Source organism: Hakea prostrata, chromosome 6, assembly GCF_041222555.1.
Source record: "Hakea prostrata isolate BN-2017 chromosome 6, UWA_Hpros_2, whole genome shotgun sequence".
Classification (NCBI taxonomy): Eukaryota; Viridiplantae; Streptophyta; class Magnoliopsida; order Proteales; family Proteaceae; genus Hakea; species Hakea prostrata.
This window is the reverse complement of record NC_142605.1, coordinates 39676565-39695369: the sequence shown is the minus strand read 5'-3', so window position 1 is coordinate 39695369 and position 18805 is coordinate 39676565. Positions and strand designations below refer to the sequence as shown.

General features: G+C 37.7%; 3 protein-coding genes across 3 annotated transcripts; 2 read left to right on the top strand and 1 right to left on the bottom strand.

Annotated features, from left to right (window-relative positions):
- Positions 1–1962: 1962 nt before the first annotated feature.
- Positions 1963–4659, top strand: LAC6 (laccase 6). The gene is given in 7 exon segments (XM_089158555.1): positions 1963–2140; positions 2234–2385; positions 2571–2815; positions 2920–3048; positions 3185–3831; positions 3833–4127; positions 4228–4659. Coding segments are annotated over 7 exon segments (1713 nt in total). The 5' UTR covers positions 1963–2026; the 3' UTR covers positions 4359–4659.
- Positions 4660–7135: 2476 nt separating this feature from the next.
- Positions 7136–8808, bottom strand: LOC149014058 (uncharacterized). Its single transcript, XM_089158713.1, has 2 exons — positions 8568–8808; positions 7136–8141 (listed from the first exon to the last, which is right to left on the bottom strand). The coding sequence occupies exons 1-2, from the start codon at positions 8698–8700 to the stop codon at positions 7456–7458; spliced, it is 819 nt and encodes a 272-aa protein (XP_089014839.1). The 5' UTR covers positions 8701–8808; the 3' UTR covers positions 7136–7455.
- Positions 8809–12109: 3301 nt separating this feature from the next.
- LOC149014057 (putative inactive leucine-rich repeat receptor-like protein kinase At3g03770) lies at positions 12110–18440 on the top strand. The gene is made up of 8 exons (XM_089159564.1): positions 12110–12948; positions 13102–14621; positions 15256–15389; positions 15954–16194; positions 16654–16847; positions 16942–16994; positions 17515–17677; positions 18006–18440. The coding sequence occupies exons 2-8, from the start codon at positions 13256–13258 to the stop codon at positions 18222–18224; spliced, it is 2370 nt and encodes a 789-aa protein (XP_089015690.1). The 5' UTR covers positions 12110–12948; positions 13102–13255; the 3' UTR covers positions 18225–18440.
- The last annotated feature ends 365 nt before the right edge of the window (positions 18441–18805 follow it).

Sequence of the window (18805 nt, the reverse complement as noted above, 5' to 3'; positions counted from 1 at the left end):
AAAACTAAGATAGGTAATACACATATTTAATTCACTTAACATCTTTAATTTTTAAATTTCTTTTAAACCCACATTCCATTCGGGGCGTGGGGTTCGGCTCTGGGTGTCCCGTTTTCTGTCTTCTCTTGGTCATGCTCCCGTCCTCCCCTTCCCTCCTCTCCCGTTGTGGCCGCGTCGTGCCTGCGCGGGGTTGTTTTCCTTCTTTGTTGTTCTTGGATATCCTCGCGTTCCCCTCACTCTTGCTTGTTCAACTGTTGCCCCCCCGCTCTTGTGTGCGTGTTTTCCTTCGTTTGACTCTCCGGGTTGCGTGTTGTTTGTGGCCGGCTCCTGCGGGTTTTGTTGTTATTTTTGCCCTCACCGGCAGAGGGGGGGTGAGACACGTGATCTTTCCATATACTGGTGACTTGTCGGTGCTGCCATCATCTAACCCGCCGCTGGGTTCCTTGTTATCGTTCCTCTTCTTCTTCTTGGTTCTCTGTTTTAGTTTCTTCGCTACCTTAGGTTCAACTTATGGGAATTCCTATGTGTTCGTTATTTTCGAATCAATTTATGAATTGTCTTTCCCCTCACTCACCCTTCTCTTCTTTCTCTTGAACTCCAATTCGGACCTTGATTCCTTTTGTATGCCCAACCTCTCTTTTTCTCTCACATCTACTCATGTCCATCCGCGCTGTTTCTGTCTAACATTATCTCGATCGTTGGAGTGGTGGCCGACTCGGGCTTAAGATCGAATCTGGTTTGTGTTTGTGGTCTTGTGTTTTAATATTTTGTATTCACATGTATCCACTTGTTTGATTTTACCGTTGTATATTTTTTCCGTGGCGGTTCCGGCGGTGGCGGGCGCTGCCCAATATCCACAACACAGAGCTGCATATTAAATGCATAACTGCTAGGTGTGGGGGTTGTTGCATTACGTGTCTAATGGGGCCCAATGTGGTGCATAGTGTTAGATTGGGCCACGTCTATTAGCTATAGAGCTTTTAGTACATTGATCAAGTACTTAATATATTGTGTATTAGGTGAGTGTGTTCATTGAGATTTTAGCTTCATGTGGTGTTAGAAAAGGCTAGCTACTTGTTGCTAAGTTTGGATCACCTCCTCGTTAGAGGAACATGATATTGCCCCATCGATGCTTTTGTACCATACAATATGGGTGTGACTCATATCAAAATATTAATAAAAATAATTTAAAGGTAAAACTCCACTAGATCCCAAATGGGCATGCATCACCCTTATTGTGTGGTAAGAGAAGCAAAAGAGTATGTATTCCCTCGACAGAAGATAATTCAGATTTCTTGCTGCCCCTCCCCCGTTACACACATAACATGTTGATTGCAAGACAAAACTTAATGTAGGGATTGGATGCAGGCGTGTTTTGCGTGTTTTGCTTTGTTGGGGGAGTGTGGAGATCTTCTCGACCCAACTTGACCGTGTCTCCATCCTCCCACACTCACAAAGGCATTACACGGGGAACCCATGGTTGACATGGACAGAGACTCTGTCAAGCATCACGTAAGACTGGAAGGATGGGGCCACAGAGAGGTTGGGTGGAGGGAATCTGGACTATTCCGGAAGAAGGAGCTAAGGGAGCAGGTACCTTCATTGTTCAGGTTCTCAGTCAAACTGTATAATTTCTTGGTGTAAGTCTTTACAGGTTCTAAACCAAACATGGAAATGAGAGACACAGACAGAAAAAGAGAGAGAAGGATTGGTGTGTGTTCCTGTGTGTGTTTATATGATTATCATTATTATTTTGGATCAAACACATATGAATTGAATAACTCACGCTTCCAACACCATATTATCACGAACCCATGTTACATAATCATGAAAGCTGACAAACATGATACAAAACTGGACAGACCCTCTTTTCCTTTCCTTTCCTATTATTGCACCCTCTCCACAACTATTAGAAGGCTTCATCTCATCTCTTCAGCTTCATCATCCTACTGAAAAGCCCCCTTTTCTCCCTCTTAGCTTTCTCATTCCTCCACCACAACTCTTTCCCTCTCCCTGCATTAAAGTAATGGCGAATTTGGTTGCTTTGTTTCTCCTCGGTTTTGTCATCATGTTTAATGCTGCTACTCTTCATGCCATAGCCAAAGAATGGCCTCTGCATACAAGGTTCTATGACTTCAAGGTCTCTCACTCCCTCTGGTTTTGTCTAGCTCCTTCTTTTTTATATTCAAGTGTCTCTGTAACTGATCATGCATGCAGCTCTATTTTCTTCTAGGTTCAGATGAAGACAATCACAAAGCTATGTGAGAGCAAAGACATCGTCACCATTAATGGAATGTTTCCAGGACCTGTAATTTACGCGCAAGAAGACGATAAAGTGATTGTCAATGTCAAAAATGAAACACCCCACAATGTTACAATCCACTGGTAATTAAGCAAAACCCATAATGGCTCTGTTAATTATTAATTACCCTTTCATAATTCATGCATAATTACATGATGGGTCACGCAAATAGCATAGGTAATTGGGATAATAATGACCAATTGATCTTCGTATCTTTTCTTCACCATGCGTGAGGATTACTGGGTCCTGACACTGAAATTGTTTTCAGGCATGGAGTAAGGCAGAGGCTTTCTTGCTGGTATGATGGACCAGCTTATATAACACAGTGCCCAATTCAAGGAGGGCAAAGCTTCACCTATAAGTTCACTCTGCAACAGCAGAAGGGTACTCTGTTTTGGCATGCTCACGCATCTTGGCTCAGAGCAACCGTCTATGGTGCTATCGTCGTCTTCCCCAAAACTGGCATTCCTTACCCCTTTAAAGACCCTTACGAAGAGCACATTGTCATACTTGGTAATCCACTGTATATGATCGTCTTCTTTTCTTAAAGCTTGATCGCCATTGTTGTATATCACTGCAATTACAGAGAAGGCTCAATGTTACTTTGTTATGGGCAGGGGAACATTGGATGAGGGATGTAATACCCTTGGAGAATGAGGTTCTAGCAAGCGGAGCAGGTCCTCCTCCAGCAAATGCTTTCCTTTTCAATGGCCACCCGGGTCCCAATTACAGTTGCTCTGCTAATGGTAATAACTGGCTTAGTATTCTTCATATTGATGCCTATTTTACTGGAACAAACTTTTCTTCTTCAATAAGGATAAAAACAAATTATTTGTTGGTTGTTTTACAAATTTTAATATAGTTTCTGCAAATCTATTTCAGATGTGTATAAGATTGATGTTGTCCGAGGGAAGACATACCTGTTAAGGATTATAAATGCAGCCTTGAACATGGAGCACTTCTTCACCATTGCTAACCACAAATTAACCATTGTTGAAGCTGATTCTGAGTACACGAAGCCCTTCGTTGTTGATCGTCTGATGATCGCGCCGGGGCAGACAATGAATGTGCTTGTCACTGCTGATCAACCCATTGGCAGGTACTCCATGGCCATGGGAGCATACATGTCTGCTAAGAATGTTACTTTCTTGAATGTACCAGCCATAGCTTACTTGCAGTACACAAATGCAGCAGTTAACAGCTTAGCAGTATCAGCTAAGCTTCCTAGTTTCAGTGATGATCTTGCTGTCAGGACAATAATGGATGGTTTGAGGAGCTTAAACCCAGTTGCTTTGCCTCTGGATATAGACACTGATCTCTTCTTTACCATTGGATTGAATGTCCAAAAGTGCAAATCAGCAGAACCCACTAAGCATTGCAGATTCACCAATGGTGGGGTATTGGCAGCTTCCATTAACAACATCTCTTTTGTTATGCCTAATATTTCACTTCTGCAAGCTTATTACAACAAGATTAATGGTTACTTCAGTGAGGATTTCCCTGATGTGCCCCTTAATTCATATGATTATTGTTAATGGAGCACCTAATAATATTCCCAATAACACCCAGTCATTGGTTGGGACTAAGACTAAGGTCCTTGAATATGGATCAAAGGTGCAACTCATTTTGCAAGACACAGGTACAGTGACTACTGAGAACCACCCCATTCATCTCCATGGATATAGCTTTTATGTTGTGGGCTATGGAAGTGGCAACTATGATCCTGACTCAGTGAAGCTCAACCTGGTTGATCCACCATACATGAACACAGTAGCAGTTCCAGTGGGTGGATGGGCTGCAATAAGATTTGTTGCAGACAATCCCGGTATGGTTTTCTTGGCCTTAGAAATTACTGTTTTGAAAATTATAATTAGCATATCATATGTGTTAGTTGGGTAACAATTTATTTCTATTTGTTTCTGTAGGAGTATGGTTCATGCACTGTCACATAGAGATTCATACATCTTGGGGTTTATCCATGGCTTTTATAGTGAAGAATGGGAAGGGAGAGATGGAGACCCTTCCACGTCCACCTGATGATATACCCAAATGCTAATTAAAGATGCTAGGAAATCAAAATTTCTTAACATTGTTATGGTGAATTAGTTTGGTTTATGATAACTCTTGGAGCATTGACTGAATACAGAAATTGGAAATACATATACAGAAAAATATTTTAAAAGTAAAAAACAAAACTGGCAACAAACAAATCCTTCTCTAGTTCAAATGATTTGCTTTTCTCCTCGATCCACTCACTGTTACTGTTTGGTTGCCATTTGCCAAACCGATTGGATATCAATAGCTATCAGCAATTATGACTAAAAGAGCATCTTAATTATTAGCTTGGTTTGAATTTTGCTTCATAAGAAGAAAAAAGAAAGATTGAAATCAGAGTGAGTCAACCGTTAATGGAAGTAAATTAAATGCTAATCTGAGTAATCTCCCAAAGGAAGGAAATGGGGAGTAGTAGGATTTACTGTTAGTTGGTCACGGGTTTTCATCCAACTGATGGTCTATGGTCTAATCTGATAACGAAACTCAATTAACAGCAAAGCAGAAATTCTTATCAATGATGCACCATTTAACACATTTGGTAGCGTAAAATAAAACATTTATGGAAGGGTTCGGTTTAGCTTATGGTGTCTATCCTTGATCCGTAAATCGTTTTCAATTGATTGAAAGGGTTCGGTTTAGCTTTGCAACCGAGTTGAACGTCACTAACAAATATCTATGCAATTATTTCTCTTTTTCAAATTATATATATATATAGGCAAGGGTGTCGTTTAATCGTACCGAACTGTGTCTTCTAAAACCATAGAGTCACTATTCAAAATTTGGTATAGTAAGTGTCAGAACCTAATTTTGAAATTTGGTACCGCACTGATTTCAAGTACTCATATTGTCAGTATGTACCGAAACTGTATTGAATTGGTAGCAATACTAAATTAAGTGATATAAATGTAATTTTATAATTAAAACACTTCATATTTACTCTATTCTTAATTTTTTGTTTTTGTCTATCGATTTCGTCCTTTGCTCCTCTTCTTAGATTTATTTGTTTTGTCTCTTTTAATTAGATTCACTTACTTTGTCTCGGTTATTGTCAGATTCTATTGATTGTTTGATCGTAATTTCATTAGGATCTTAATGAACTAATAACAAAAGTGGCATGGGTTCGTTCGTACCAAAATTGTACCGTGCTAGATACCATGTTTAAACTGTTTTTTCGCACTGATTTAATATCGAAATTGTACCAAACCATTTTTGCAAACACCGAAATCATTCCGTACCATGTAAATTCGGTATGGAAGGTTTTGGCTTTCATTATTCAAAGTTGGTACCATACCGATTGACACCTTTATATTAAGGTAGGAAGAGGGGTATAACACTATATTTTATGAAATTTCTTGAACAACTCTCATTCAAATTGTAAATATATTGGAGAGTTCATTCTGAGGATAGTGATTGAAGACAAGCAAATAATAGCATTTTGTAGGTGTAAGAGTAGTATGAGATTTCCTGAAAATAGTGAGATTTCTTCTCTCTTCTGAAAATATAGACAGTTTTTTCAAACTATGTTTTATTTTTCTTGTGTATTTAATTTTCTTGTATTCTTTTTTGTTTGTAGTGTGCATCCCCGTATCCCAACAAATATTTCTAAATTTGCCAAAGAAAGTTTGATTGATTCTATAATTATTTCTTTGAATGGTTCTTAGTCACATTTTTCAGTTCTCCTAAGATTAATGGAGAGGCTTTCAACCTTGTCTCCAACACTTTTCCTTACCTGGAGAGACGATAACATCTTTTTCATCAATAAATGCCGACATCTCACAAAATATGAAACAAGGCACTTTTACATCGCTTTCCAACATTTATTGAGATACAAAGTAAATGAGACCTCCTGTCCCGTTTGGGTTTGGAAGTTTCATTATGTGGAACCCCACTCTCTCTCACACTCTTCCCTTTCTAGGCTGGCATGAGAAGTTCTCTTTTATGAGGATCCTCTACATCCCACGTTGTGTGGACCAGCTTAATTTTAACCATTAGATAAGAAGATTGAATCAGGTCATGTTGTGACCCAAATTCTTCATTGGACTTTGAAGGTGGATCAACCACAGTAATTTTTTTTTTTGTAACAAAGGCGCTTTATGCATAGAAAAATTCAAAATGGAGATATTACATATGCCACTGGCAAAGGTTGTAAACCCACAACCTCTGCACTGAGAGGTGAGGTTCTCAATCACTCCACTAATCCTCCATTGATGCCACTACAATGATATATTTTGGTAAGACATCTACAATGGAAGCAAGGGGATTAGTATGATATGACTCGATTTGTTGGATCGATCTACTTACCTAATTAAAGTCTATATATATGTATTTTATATGTTCATTTACAAGGTCATGGAGACTTAGGATTTTCGCTTTAGATTTGAGGGGAGAGTTTTTGTAATATTGTTGTGGTGATTGATTGAGAGATCTCGATTCTGGTATTCAACTAAATAGTACTGGAAGTTCTCATTTTTTGCCTATTGATGTAGCGTACCACATTAATGTATGAACTACATTACATCTCTATGTATTTTCTTTTTAATTTTTATTTTATTTCATGATTTTTCTGGATTAGAAACAAAAAAAAAAAAACAATTTGTTTAGAAACAACGGAAACAAAATCAAGTGATGATTATAATTAAAAGGACGTGATTCCTCTTTGTGTGATGATTGTTTTTAATGAGACGGACAGAACGAAAGACGATGCAAGAGGAAGAGGATCTAGATCCAACATTTTGTGACATGAGTAAACACATTTTTATATTGCTACCTTTATGAATTGTGGCAACTATATGCCTTGCATGCATGCATGATGAACTTTATTTATTTATTATTATTTTTGGGTTGGAAAAGGGAACTCTACAAGCATGTATTAGTAGTACTTACGTAAGCTTCTTCTACTTAATTATGGCATATAATACAAAGAGAGGAAGAATTTCTTTTTTTTTTTTTCTTTCAAGTCCCTATACTAATTAGCTAGTAGTTGTATGCATGGGGAGCTAGAGAAGAGAAGGTGAGCACGTGACTTCCAAATCTTCCAAAGCGTTTCAAAAGTTGGAATTATTTTGAAGTTTTCTCCATCTTTTAGATCTTTTAGACTGTTATACCCATAAAGATTCAGCAAAAGTATCTGGGTTGACTTGATCTTCCCCTTCTTCTTTCTTTAGTAGTTGCAGGTACTCCTCGTACAGCCTCTCGAACATGTTCTCTTTAGTGGGTAATTGAGATTCAGTTCCAACATCACTGCCATTCGCGATCAGAAAACCACCACCATTGTTGAGTTCAGAAGTAGATGACCATGGAAAATCAACCGTTTCTGTACCCAAACCTCCTTGAATGTCTCCTTCAACTACTACTCCTCCACTATGACTACCAGACTCGAAACTGTTGTTCCTTGTCATCGACAGAGATGTGAACCTGAATGGCTTCGGGAGATGAATCTTGGTCTCTGTTTCACGATTCGCTCTGTCCTCCTTGTTGTTCTGTTCTTGTTTATTAGTGCTGGTTTTGGTCTTCCTTTTTCTGGGCTCTCTTGTCCTGGATTTCTTTACAGGGTGAATTCCCTTGTTGTTGAACCTTTTGCTGAGATGGGTGTTCCAGTAGTTTTTAATCTCGTTATCGGTTCTACCAGGTAATCTTCCTGCAATAAGAGACCATCGATTGCCCAGAAGGGAATGGAGTCTGATGATAAGATCTTCCTCATCTGGGCTAATGTTGCCTCTCTTGATATCAGGTCTCAAGTAATTCATCCACCTTAGTCTGCAACTTTTTCCACATCTAAGGAGTCCTTAGGTTCACAGGAAAAAAGAAAAAAGGAAGAAAAAAAAACAAAAATCATAAAATATTGAAGTTAGCTGACTTTGAATTTGAAGCAGATATGAGATCTGTATATATTCAACCTAAAACTCAAACCGTCATGTAGGGACTCACAAGCATTTGAGAAGACAAAAAGTGTTGAAACTCATCGTCATGTAATGAAGAACAGTAGAATAAAAAGAAGAATTAATGACAAGAATTATATGTAATTCCTAGTTACGACTAACATTGGCAACCAACATAAGAATGATTTTGAGGGACTTCTGGGAATTTTACTGGTGAGAGAGAGAGAGAGAGAGAGGAAGAAGGAAAAGAAACCATGATGATAACTTTCTATAAAGAAAGGAAATCAAAATGATGATGTTGAAGACTTGAATTAAGGAAATCAGAAGATTACCTGCTTTCTTGGGAAGAGATCTCCAGTGACCTTCACCATGAGCTTGGATGTACTTAGTAAGCAATGTGTCCTCTCTTACAGTCCATGGACCCCTGTGTAAACCCACTTTCGAACAACAAGGAGCTCTTCCCATCTCTCTTTCTTCTCTCCTATTGAGTTTATTATGTTCAAATGAAAGGAGAAGAAGCAGAGATGAAAAGATAGGAATAGATGCTCAAATGAGCACAAAAATCCCACAACCTTGTGTCTCCTTATATAAACCATAACCTACCTTTCACATAAGTTGTCCATGTAAATACGCAAAATTGGGATTATTTTCTCCCTTTTTTCCACTTTCACCTCCAGCGATTATTTGGGCAAACTAGCATTAACCACTGGCCTTGGTAGAGAAAGCTGATGCCCAACGGTCCTTCTCGACCATCTGCCCTTCTCTTCTCTCCTGAGTCTTCTTTCAAATTTCAAGTCCTTTTTCTTTAAATTATTGCTTGAATCCATTGGCAGCCGATCGTTCAATTAAGGAACCATATATATAGTATCAAAAACACCCTTCTTAACCCTTTGTGATACGAATTTGGTCAAAGACGAACTTGTATTAGGCTCGCTAGCACCAAATTCTTAGAGGCAAGTGGAGATGAATTCCTATTTTTGTTCCTAAATAATTAAAATAAAAAAAAACCAATATCTCAAAAATTTACATTCAAGCCACATACAACCATACAAGTTATGGACTATAGAGTAAAATACCTAATATTTAAAAAGAGAATTCTGAATCTTTTATATATCTTGACAGGTAAAAGATCTATGCTTCTGTCACAATTTTCTATGGTACATTAAGAAGGAGACCCACCTTTGGATTCTGACAAGAAAAGTTAGAAATAAGCCTTCCAATAGACCCTTTCCCCTAATAAGGAGAGACCTCTATCCGTCAGGGTAGAGGGTTTGGATTCCCTTTTTAGATATTGTGTCAAGTATTTTACGCCATGCTCTATAATATTATATGACTATAAACTTGAGGAATTGCTCAATTACCTTCAAGTATGAGGTCAAGATTTTGAACCCTCTTGAGATCACGGACTAAAAGCCCTATTTTATATTTAAATTTTACTGGTACGAAAAGACATACTTGTTTATACATAGTTGAATTGAAATGATAAGTAAATATAAATTAAAATTTTAGATATGTAAAGATCATAGTGAAAAGAAAATAGTAAAAATTAATTTAAGAATATGTAGAGGTGAGAATACATTAATGTTTGGAAAGGTTTCTCAGGCATACTAACAATTTAACATAATTTGGATAAAAGAAAATAATTTACTTTTTTAAGAATGTTTGGATGAAACATTTTTTTGGATAGGTTTCTTTCTTGATTGGATTATAAACATTCTGTTTAAATGGGTCTGTCTGACCAAAAGAAATGAATGGGTCTTTTGGGTTTGTAGTTGTAGTTTAAGCTTAATTTGTTGTATAGGGTTTTGTTATTCTTAAACTATTGTTCGTTAATTTGTTTATTTAATTCTTTTATTCCTTAAGAATTTTATAACATTGTGATAAGAAATACTTCCACTGAATTCTAGGCTATAAGTATCGAATAGGTTAGAAAATTTAGTAAAAGTCGTGCCTCTTTCAAGTATGTCAATTACTTCAATTGAGACCAAATGGATCCTTGCATTTCAGCATTCTCATCAAAACATGGGAAATTGGTGAATGGGGGAGTATTAGTAGATTGAAGAATCACAGCTCTATTGTTTTTAGGGTAATTTTCATCTGGATCCCTGAGGTTTGGTCCATGTCATTTTTAGTCAAAAAAAATAGACACTTTGCATATGTCTCCCCTGGATTATTCAATAAAATCAATTAAAGACAATTTGTGATTTTTATGATCAAAATACCATCACATCTATTCTACTGTAAGATTTGTATATTTTCTTCACAATTAAATCTAACGTGTGAAAATCAAAAGAGTGTGGTGTTTACTGGATCGGCTCCTATATTGACACCCTCTCATTACCTCCAATTGGCCGTTAGATTTTAAACACGTTGATCATTCCAATCGGATGAACATAAATCCATCTAAAAAAATACACATTTCTAAGTCCCCAATTCTCTCTCATCTCCTTCATTGTCTCCATCTTCGACATCGCTGCAATCTCTGCCTTTTTTCCTCTTCAAACTCCGGCAACAGTTAGTGATATCATTAGAATTTCAAGACTCAATTAGTGACCACGTATTTTGAAATATAGAATGAAACCCTCATTAAGCCGTCCATAATACCCAAATAAAGCATAATTTGGCTAAAGTCCATTTCTTCCCATAAATGGAGGAAAAATATGGATAAATTGCTGATTACATCCAATAAAAACATCAACTCAAATAACAAAATTTTCCACTGAATGATGAGGTAATACTGATGTGTGCATGAATGGCTCAGCCAAGATTACTGCAAACTGGATGGTTTGAGTGCTACTTGTGAAGGACACTTTTTTTCAAGTCATCACATATAGAAACTCTAATGGCTATAATCCAATAAAAATTTATTCTACAAGATGGCCTAGATAATCCCAAGGAAACCCAAATCAGAGTTAGTCAGATTTGGCACAATCAAGAGCAACTCCTTAATCTATTACCAATGCCAAAAAAAACTACATTGCTAGTGGAAGTTGTCCCTGTGATTCTCAACTTAGTTTCACTGGCTAATGGTCCCAACCAGAAGGCGTGGAGGGAGGTGTCACTGCATTCTCTATATATTTGTCCCTTGTTAAGTGTTTTTTTAACTTTACCCAAAAGTGGATAATTTTTTCACCAACCCCTCGTCTCCTAAGGGTGTCAATCAGTACGGTTTCGATCGGTATCAACTTTGAATACCTAAGACTAGAATCATACCGTACCGAATTTATACAATATTGTACGGTTTCGGTATTTGTAAAAACGGTTCAATACAATTTCGTTATTAAATCTTTGAGAAAAAATGGTTTAAACATGAGATCTAGTGCAGTGCTATTTTGGTATGAATGAACACATGCCATTTTTGTTATTAGTTTATTAATATTCTAATGAAATTGCGATCAAACAATCGATATAATCTTATATTAACAAAGACAAAACAAATAAATCTAATTAATAGAGACAAAGCAAGTAAATATAAGAAGGGGAGTGAAGGACGAAACGAAAAACTGAAGAAAAGAATTAGGGATAGGATAAAGGTAAAGTGTTTTAATTATATATCTCTCTCTCAATTTGGTACAGTTTCGATACATGCCGACCGTATGAGTACTTGAAATTGGAACCATACTGAAGAAAATCGGTTTCATTATGGTATTTGAACGGTGCGGTTTTAGACAGCATGGTTCGGTACGTTTAAACCGTTTCAATATGCAATTGACACCCTTATCGCCCACTTCCAAAAAAAAAAAAAGCTTAATATTAAATTACTGAATTACCCTTATTTGGTCACCCATTTCCACCTCCACCCGCCGGAAGTTACCCGCCACCTTCTCCCGAAAACCACCGCACCCCCTTCCCCCGAAAACCGCCGCCGCCGCCGCCCCCACCTTCTCCCTGCCGGAAATCACCCACCACCGTTCCCTTTCGCCCAAAACCCTCAAAACCACCCCGACCTTCCGTATAACTGTAACCTTGTTCATCCCAAACGACGATGGCATTCAACGTATGGGCACCTCGGACTTGTAATTTTCAGTCTCACAGTTCATTTCCGAATTGTCCCTCATCTTTGAACAAATTATCTAGAAATCATCGGAGTCATTACATGTTGGAGGATGATGTTAGGGTTTCTGCTGACGGCGAGGTCTTACAGGAGCCCTGGATTCGTCAACGGCCGCAGAGAAACGCTAGATCCAGTGTTCCTGATTCAGCGGAAGATAGTCAGCTAGTTTCCATGAAAAAATTTGCAGCGAATTCCAGTTTTTATTTTTCAATTTCTGGGTTGAATCAAAGAAAGCAAACTGCCAAAGGAAATCAAAAGAGTCGAGAGGGGATTATTGCAATTTATGTTTTCTTTTGTTCTTGGTTGATCTGACTAATTCACTAGAAAGTGGGGGTTTTTTAGAACTTCGATTGAATTTTTGCTTTGATTCACAAATATTGCAGAGAAAACGATTATTCTTCTTCTGCGAGAATCTTGCTTCTGCTTTCGCCGGTTGCCTTCAACAATGGAAGCAAATAAAAGAATGGACCAACCGAGAGAGGGCGCAAGTAGGACAAAGAGTATTGATCATCACTTGGTCGCATTCAATTTGTTACCCTTTGTACCATACCTGGAACAGAAATTTGAGGCACTCCAATTTAGTGGCAGATTTCTTGTCTAGGATTGCCTTTCCGTTGGAACTTCCTGGCAAAATTTCAACTCTTGGCTTCATAACTTATGTAAGTTAGATGCCAGTGCTTGTAATAGTTCTTCTTCTTACTAGTTTTCTTTTGACTAAAAAAAGAAAAACTGAAATTTGGTATTCTATACCTTATTCTTTGTTCTGTTTATTTTTAACTCTGTGATTATCCTAATTGTTTTTGGTATGACAGGCTTCTGTTCCTGGAACTGCTGAGACGTTAATGGAGATGCTGGTAGCTTCAATATTATCTTTTGATGGGTGCATTTGTAGCTAGGTCTTCAATCGTGTTTAAGCCCAGTTAGCCTGCTCAGCTGCTTGTTCATTCCACGGTAGCTGTAGCTTCTATGGCTAAGGGAATCTATACTTCGTACACTTTTGTTCTTTTCCTTGTTCTTCATTGTTTTCCTTGTTTTCCTTGTTATTCAACTCAGCTGCAATCGCAATCCTTCCAGACTCTTCTCAGAATTCGGGAGCTTTTGAATTTTCCAGCTGTTTTAAGCATCTGGAATGAAAACACGGACTTCTGCGACACCAACCCAAGTCCGAATCTAAGAGTTATCTGCTTCGAAGGCAGCATAACCGAACTGCATATAATTGGCAACAATGGGACTTCACCACTGCCTCTGAATTTCTTGATAGATTCTTTCTTCACTTCACTAATCAGTCTTCCGAGCTTGAAAGCCTTGTCTTTGGTGTCTCTGGGCTTATGGGGTCCGTTGTCTGGTAAAATCAATCGCCTTTCTTCGTTGGAGGTACTCGACATTAGTTCAAACTTCTTGTCTGGTATGATTCCTCAAGAGATTTCCTCTATGAAGAAGCTAAAGACACTTGTGCTAGATAACAATAAGCTTACTGGCGGTGTTCCTGATTCGTTTGGTGTCCTTCCAGTTTTGGCTGTTCTTAGTGTGAGGAACAATGCCCTGAGTGAACCTCTGCCCAACTCGTTAGGAAAAATAGAAAATCTTCGAGTTCTTAACCTTGGAATTAATCAACTATACGGCCAAGTTCCTGATCTTAGCAGTTTGAGATACCTTCAGGTGCTTGATTTGGAAGGTAATCAATTGGGACCCCTGTTTCCTCGTCTGGGAAGCAATCTAGTCACGCTTGTACTGAAGAAGAATAGGTTTAGCTCAGGCATCCCTTCTCAAGTAAGCTTCTATGATCAGCTTCAACGGCTGGACATCTCTTTCAACAAATTTATGGGGCCATTTCCACCTTCGTTGTTATCTTTGCCTTCCATTACTTATCTGAATGTCGCAGAGAACAAGTTAAGTGGATTACTTACTGAAAAAATGTCTTGCAATGCTGAACTGATCTTTGTGGATTTGTCTTCTAATCTCTTAACTGGGAGTTTGCCTAACTCTCTGCTGTCGAATTCAAAGAAGAGAGTTGTCCTGTATGCTAGGAATTGTTTGAATAGTGGAAATCAAAATCAACATCCATCTTCATTTTGCCAAAATGAAGCTTTAGCCATGGGAAAATTACCTAACAAACAAAAGAAGCCTCAAAAAGCTTCTTTGGTAATTATTGCATTGGGAATATTTGGAGGGATTTTGGGGGGAGTTCTGCTGGTTGGTCTGATTTTCATGGCTCGTGGAAGGCTTAAGAAGGTTAAGAAGGTTAAGAAGGTTAACAAAGTTCCTCCAACAACATCAATAGCAGTGAATAATGCCTCAATTGGGTGCAACTCAAAGCTGCTCTTTGATGCAAGTAAGCTCCTCATATTGTAGTGCATGCTCATGGCTTGATAGATTCAGAGGAGAATACAGAAACTAATAAATTCCAAATGTTAGACATGCTCAACTGGTCTGTAGAACCATGGCCCTTTATTTCTTCTTTTTTTTTTTTTTTTTTTTCTTTTTGGTTTCTTTTTTCAGTACATCTTCATGCTGCTTATTAAGAAGTATTTTCAATCTCCCCCCGCCTCCTTTCTGGATGCAACATTTACCTTTTCTCTTACTTAAGGTGAACTGTTGACTTTTACTTCATTACATGGTCTAGGATATTAATTTCAGAAATTGATTATGTTTTATTCTAGAAGCTTCATCAAATTTGTACATCAGATTAGAAGTTAATCGATTTTCTTGACTTCCCATTTATTTCTATTTTTTGTTTGCCTTCTATTGATTATGTATTCTAGCTAGTTTTTGTTAAATTACTGAATATGCAAGAGTGTATCTGGTTCTGCTCACAAATCTATGTAACATGGACACAAATGAAAGACATTAGAAAAGCAAAATGTTTAGAAGTAGAAAATAATGTTTTCTGAATGCCATCTACTTGATTGTTCTTGTCATGTGCATGATCATTTATGCTAAAGGCTTTTTTGCATGCTTGCCTGAAGGGTATGTATCTCAAACAACAAAGCAGGGAACCCTTGGCCTCCCTGCTTACCGGAGTTTCTCTTTGGAGGAGCTTGAAGAGGCCACACATAATTTTGATCCATCAACTTTCATGAGCGAAGGCTCTCTTGGTCGGGTATGCCCATCCCTCACTATTGTTACCTGCTACTGAACTTTACTAGTTGAAGAACTCTGTGCCACTCCTTTTATATTAGCATGCAAGACCTTATTTTTGTAATGAAATTCCCAGCAGTTTATACATATGTGGATATATGTTATGTTAAAGATCAATGTTGCCATAAATGATAAGACTATGCCAGCTCTTTTATTCAAAATCCAGAATGTGACGATGCCAGCAATATTTTAATGTATTGCTTGTATTCCACAGCCATCCATCTCTCTCTATTTGTCTCTGGTGGCTGCTTTCCCTTTTACATAGGATTGCTTCCATTCACCCCCGTGTTGCTTGTACCCGAGTATTTCAAAGTTCATTTCTGATTCCCTTTACATTTCTCGCCTGCCCCTCCTGGAAATGAAAAGAAAATGCTAGGTGAAGGTGGGATGGTTCCTAAACCTCATGATAACTACCTGAGGCCCTTTCACATTTTTACGGTTTCTTGTGGACTTTCATTCTGACGAATAGGTATAAAATTTCATGACTGAAGCTTAATAATACGTGTTTCCTCTTGTATGATCGCAGATATACAGAGGCAGGCTAAGTGATGATTCCCTTATTGCTATTGTGTGCTTGAAATTGAAAAAGAGATACAGCACTCAGCACTTTATGCAAGACATTGAACCAATTTCAAAACTCAGACATCCGCATTTGGTCAGTGCTCTTGGACACTGCTTTGAGTGTTATCCAGATGATTCAAGTGTTCGCAGAAGATTTCTTGTCTTTGAATATGTATCAAACTGGACACTGAGAAGCTACCTCTCAGGTAAATGGACTGGCCATGTATTGCTACTATCAGTTAACTGCATCCAACAAGTACCTAGTCAGGACGGAAATGGGAGACAATCGTTTTCAATTTTAATGCTATTTGTCATATGTTGGCTGGTTGAACCTGTTAGTTTGTGGAATTCATTATACTTCTTTATAGGTTAAAAGTGAGTGACCTCTGCAAATGATTATGGTATCACTCCTCATCATCCTGATCATCCATATAAAATGGTAGATCAGGTTCTCAGCATCTCCATTTACATTTTACTTCTCTGGAGTTTTTTGGGAGGAATCCTTTAATTAGAGAGCCTAATGTCCATCCCAAGTACCCCAAGTCAACTGTATAGACACGGAAGGCACCTTCCTCTTATCCTTCTATCCAGACTCGAGTATTCTTCTTTACTTACAGCTGTTGATTTTCTGCATCTCACAGTTCATTTTGCGGAGAGTTTTGCAGGACAGACATTTACATGGACACAAAGGATTGGAGCTGCAATTGGCATAGCAAAAGGGATGCAGTTCCTGTATATGGAAATTCTGCCCAGTGTATTTACCTATAATTTGAGAATAACAGATGTTCTGTTAGATCAAAACCTTGTTGCCAAGATTTGCCCCTATAATCTGCCTTTGTTAACAGAGCATTTGGGGAAGGTGAAAAAGATTTAGCCTCCTACTCAAAATAACGTTTATCTTGGATTAAACAAATTTTGCTTGCGTTTACATTCTTCTTTGGCAAGTTTTGCAGGCTGACAATGAAATTTCATCCTGTGGAGCAAAAGAAGTTGGTGTTTCTGGAAGGTTTGCAATTGTTTCTTTTTTAATTATCTCTCAACACATGGAATGTCTATTGACGGCATTCGGGACATCAAACTTCCAAATCCTCATATATATGATGAATGATGGATGAGACTTGTACCAAAAAAATAAATAAAAGATGAACAAGAAAATTAAAATATACTTACTAAGATTTTTAATCATGGATAAATATTCACTCACCGCTTGTATGAAGAGGACATAAGTATAACAGATGAACAAGGAAATTAAAATATACTTACATAAATATTCACTCACCCTTCATCATTGCTTGTATGAAGAGGACATAAGTCTAATACTCTTCTTTAAACTTTCCAAAAACAAAATGAACCCATCCTTCACATAGTTTTAATCTTGCTTCTTTTCTTCTTCAACCAACAATTGAACTTTTTCACTTTCTTCATTCTTGATCCATCATGTTTTGATTAAACTGATATAACAAGTATGGATATTCATGGCAGGACTTCCCTCACTAATCTGCTTGATTGATCTTCACTCCCTGCAGCTTAAACCCAGGGGACAAGGTTGATGTTTATGACTTCATCACTCCCTGCAGCTCAAAACGTGGGGACAAGGTTGATGTTTATGACTTGGGGGTAATCTTGATGGAAATCATTGTGGGAAGACCAATCACTTCCTCAGAAGAAATTGATGATTTAAAAGATCAGGTAGATGCCCCATACTATCACTCTTACCTTTCGTTTTGTTTACTTTTTCTTTAAAAAAAAATTTCCACTGCAATGTTAACACCAGAGAATATGAGATGGTACCCAGTGCTTTTTAGGGCAAAAATTCTATTCTTTCACTCAGTTATATATGTTTGATTATTCATTGGCCAAAATGCCACTTTTTCTTTTTTTGAGGTGTAGCACGCAACATTGGTGTGGATGTGTGAATCGTTAAATCTATATGATTTTTCCTTCAGTGATACCTTCATCATGTTTAATTGATGACAGATCCTCTTCCTTTTTTCTTTTTCTTTTTTCTTAACTGCAGTTATATGACAGCATTGCGACTGATGATGTGGGTCGAAGGAGTGTCATTGATCGAGAAGTCCGCAATACATGCTCATACGAATCACTAAAGACAGCTTCCCAAATATGCGTCAGATGTTTGTGCAGAGAACCTGCTGACAGACCAACCATTGACGATGTCGTATGGAATTTGCAGTTTGCTGCTCAAGTTCAAGACTCACGGAAAGGAGACTCCCAGTAGTGAAGACTCACCTTTCTCGCCCCCAGGTTTGAAAGAGAGAGAATAGTATAATGGCTGTGGGCTTCACCAAATTTATTTGCAGGGTTTGTATTGAAGAGTTAATTATAAATAATACAAGGATTTTTTATTTTTTATTTTTTATTTTTGGGTGAAAAAATAATACAAATATTGAATTTAGGGTTACATGATTAAGATGGATGTTACGGTTAATCTTTCTTGAATTTGAGATTGAATGGGATCCTAATAATATGCCTATGTAGATGAAGGAGGTTAGTTATTTTCGGCCAAGGAAGGTGGGGGCAGTGGGGGCCAAGGGTGTGTGTGGTGGTTTCCGGCAAGTATAAGAAGAAGATGGGTGAAGGGAGAATTCCTTCACCCATCTAAGGGTTGGATGTAAAATGAGACTTAAAGTTAGCTAATAATTTAACATTTAAAGGGTATTTTGATCATTTTATATTAAAAATTAATTGAGCACTAACTCTGACTGTTTTTTTTTTTTTTTTTTGGGGTAAACTCAGACTGCTAAGTTATGTGTTAAAATTTAAGCCACAACAGAGGCCGCACGAGTTTTGCTTGCATTA

Bases quoted from the DNA above. Each gene is read 5' to 3' on its own strand.
- LOC149014057 (XM_089159564.1), top strand. From the start codon at position 13,256: ATGGCTAAGGGAATCTATACTTCGTACACTTTTGTTCTTTTCCTTGTT. The intron at 16,195-16,653 runs GTAAATGGACTG...AGAGTTTTGCAG, and splicing joins ACTGAGAAGCTACCTCTCAG to GACAGACATTTACATGGACA. The intron at 17,678-18,005 runs GTAGATGCCCCA...TCTTAACTGCAG, and splicing joins TTGATGATTTAAAAGATCAG to TTATATGACAGCATTGCGAC.
- LOC149014058 (XM_089158713.1), bottom strand. From the start codon at position 8,700: ATGGGAAGAGCTCCTTGTTGTTCGAAAGTGGGTTTACACAGGGGTCCA. The intron at 8,142-8,567 runs GTAATCTTCTGA...TGTGAACCTAAG, and splicing joins ATCTCTTCCCAAGAAAGCAG to GACTCCTTAGATGTGGAAAA.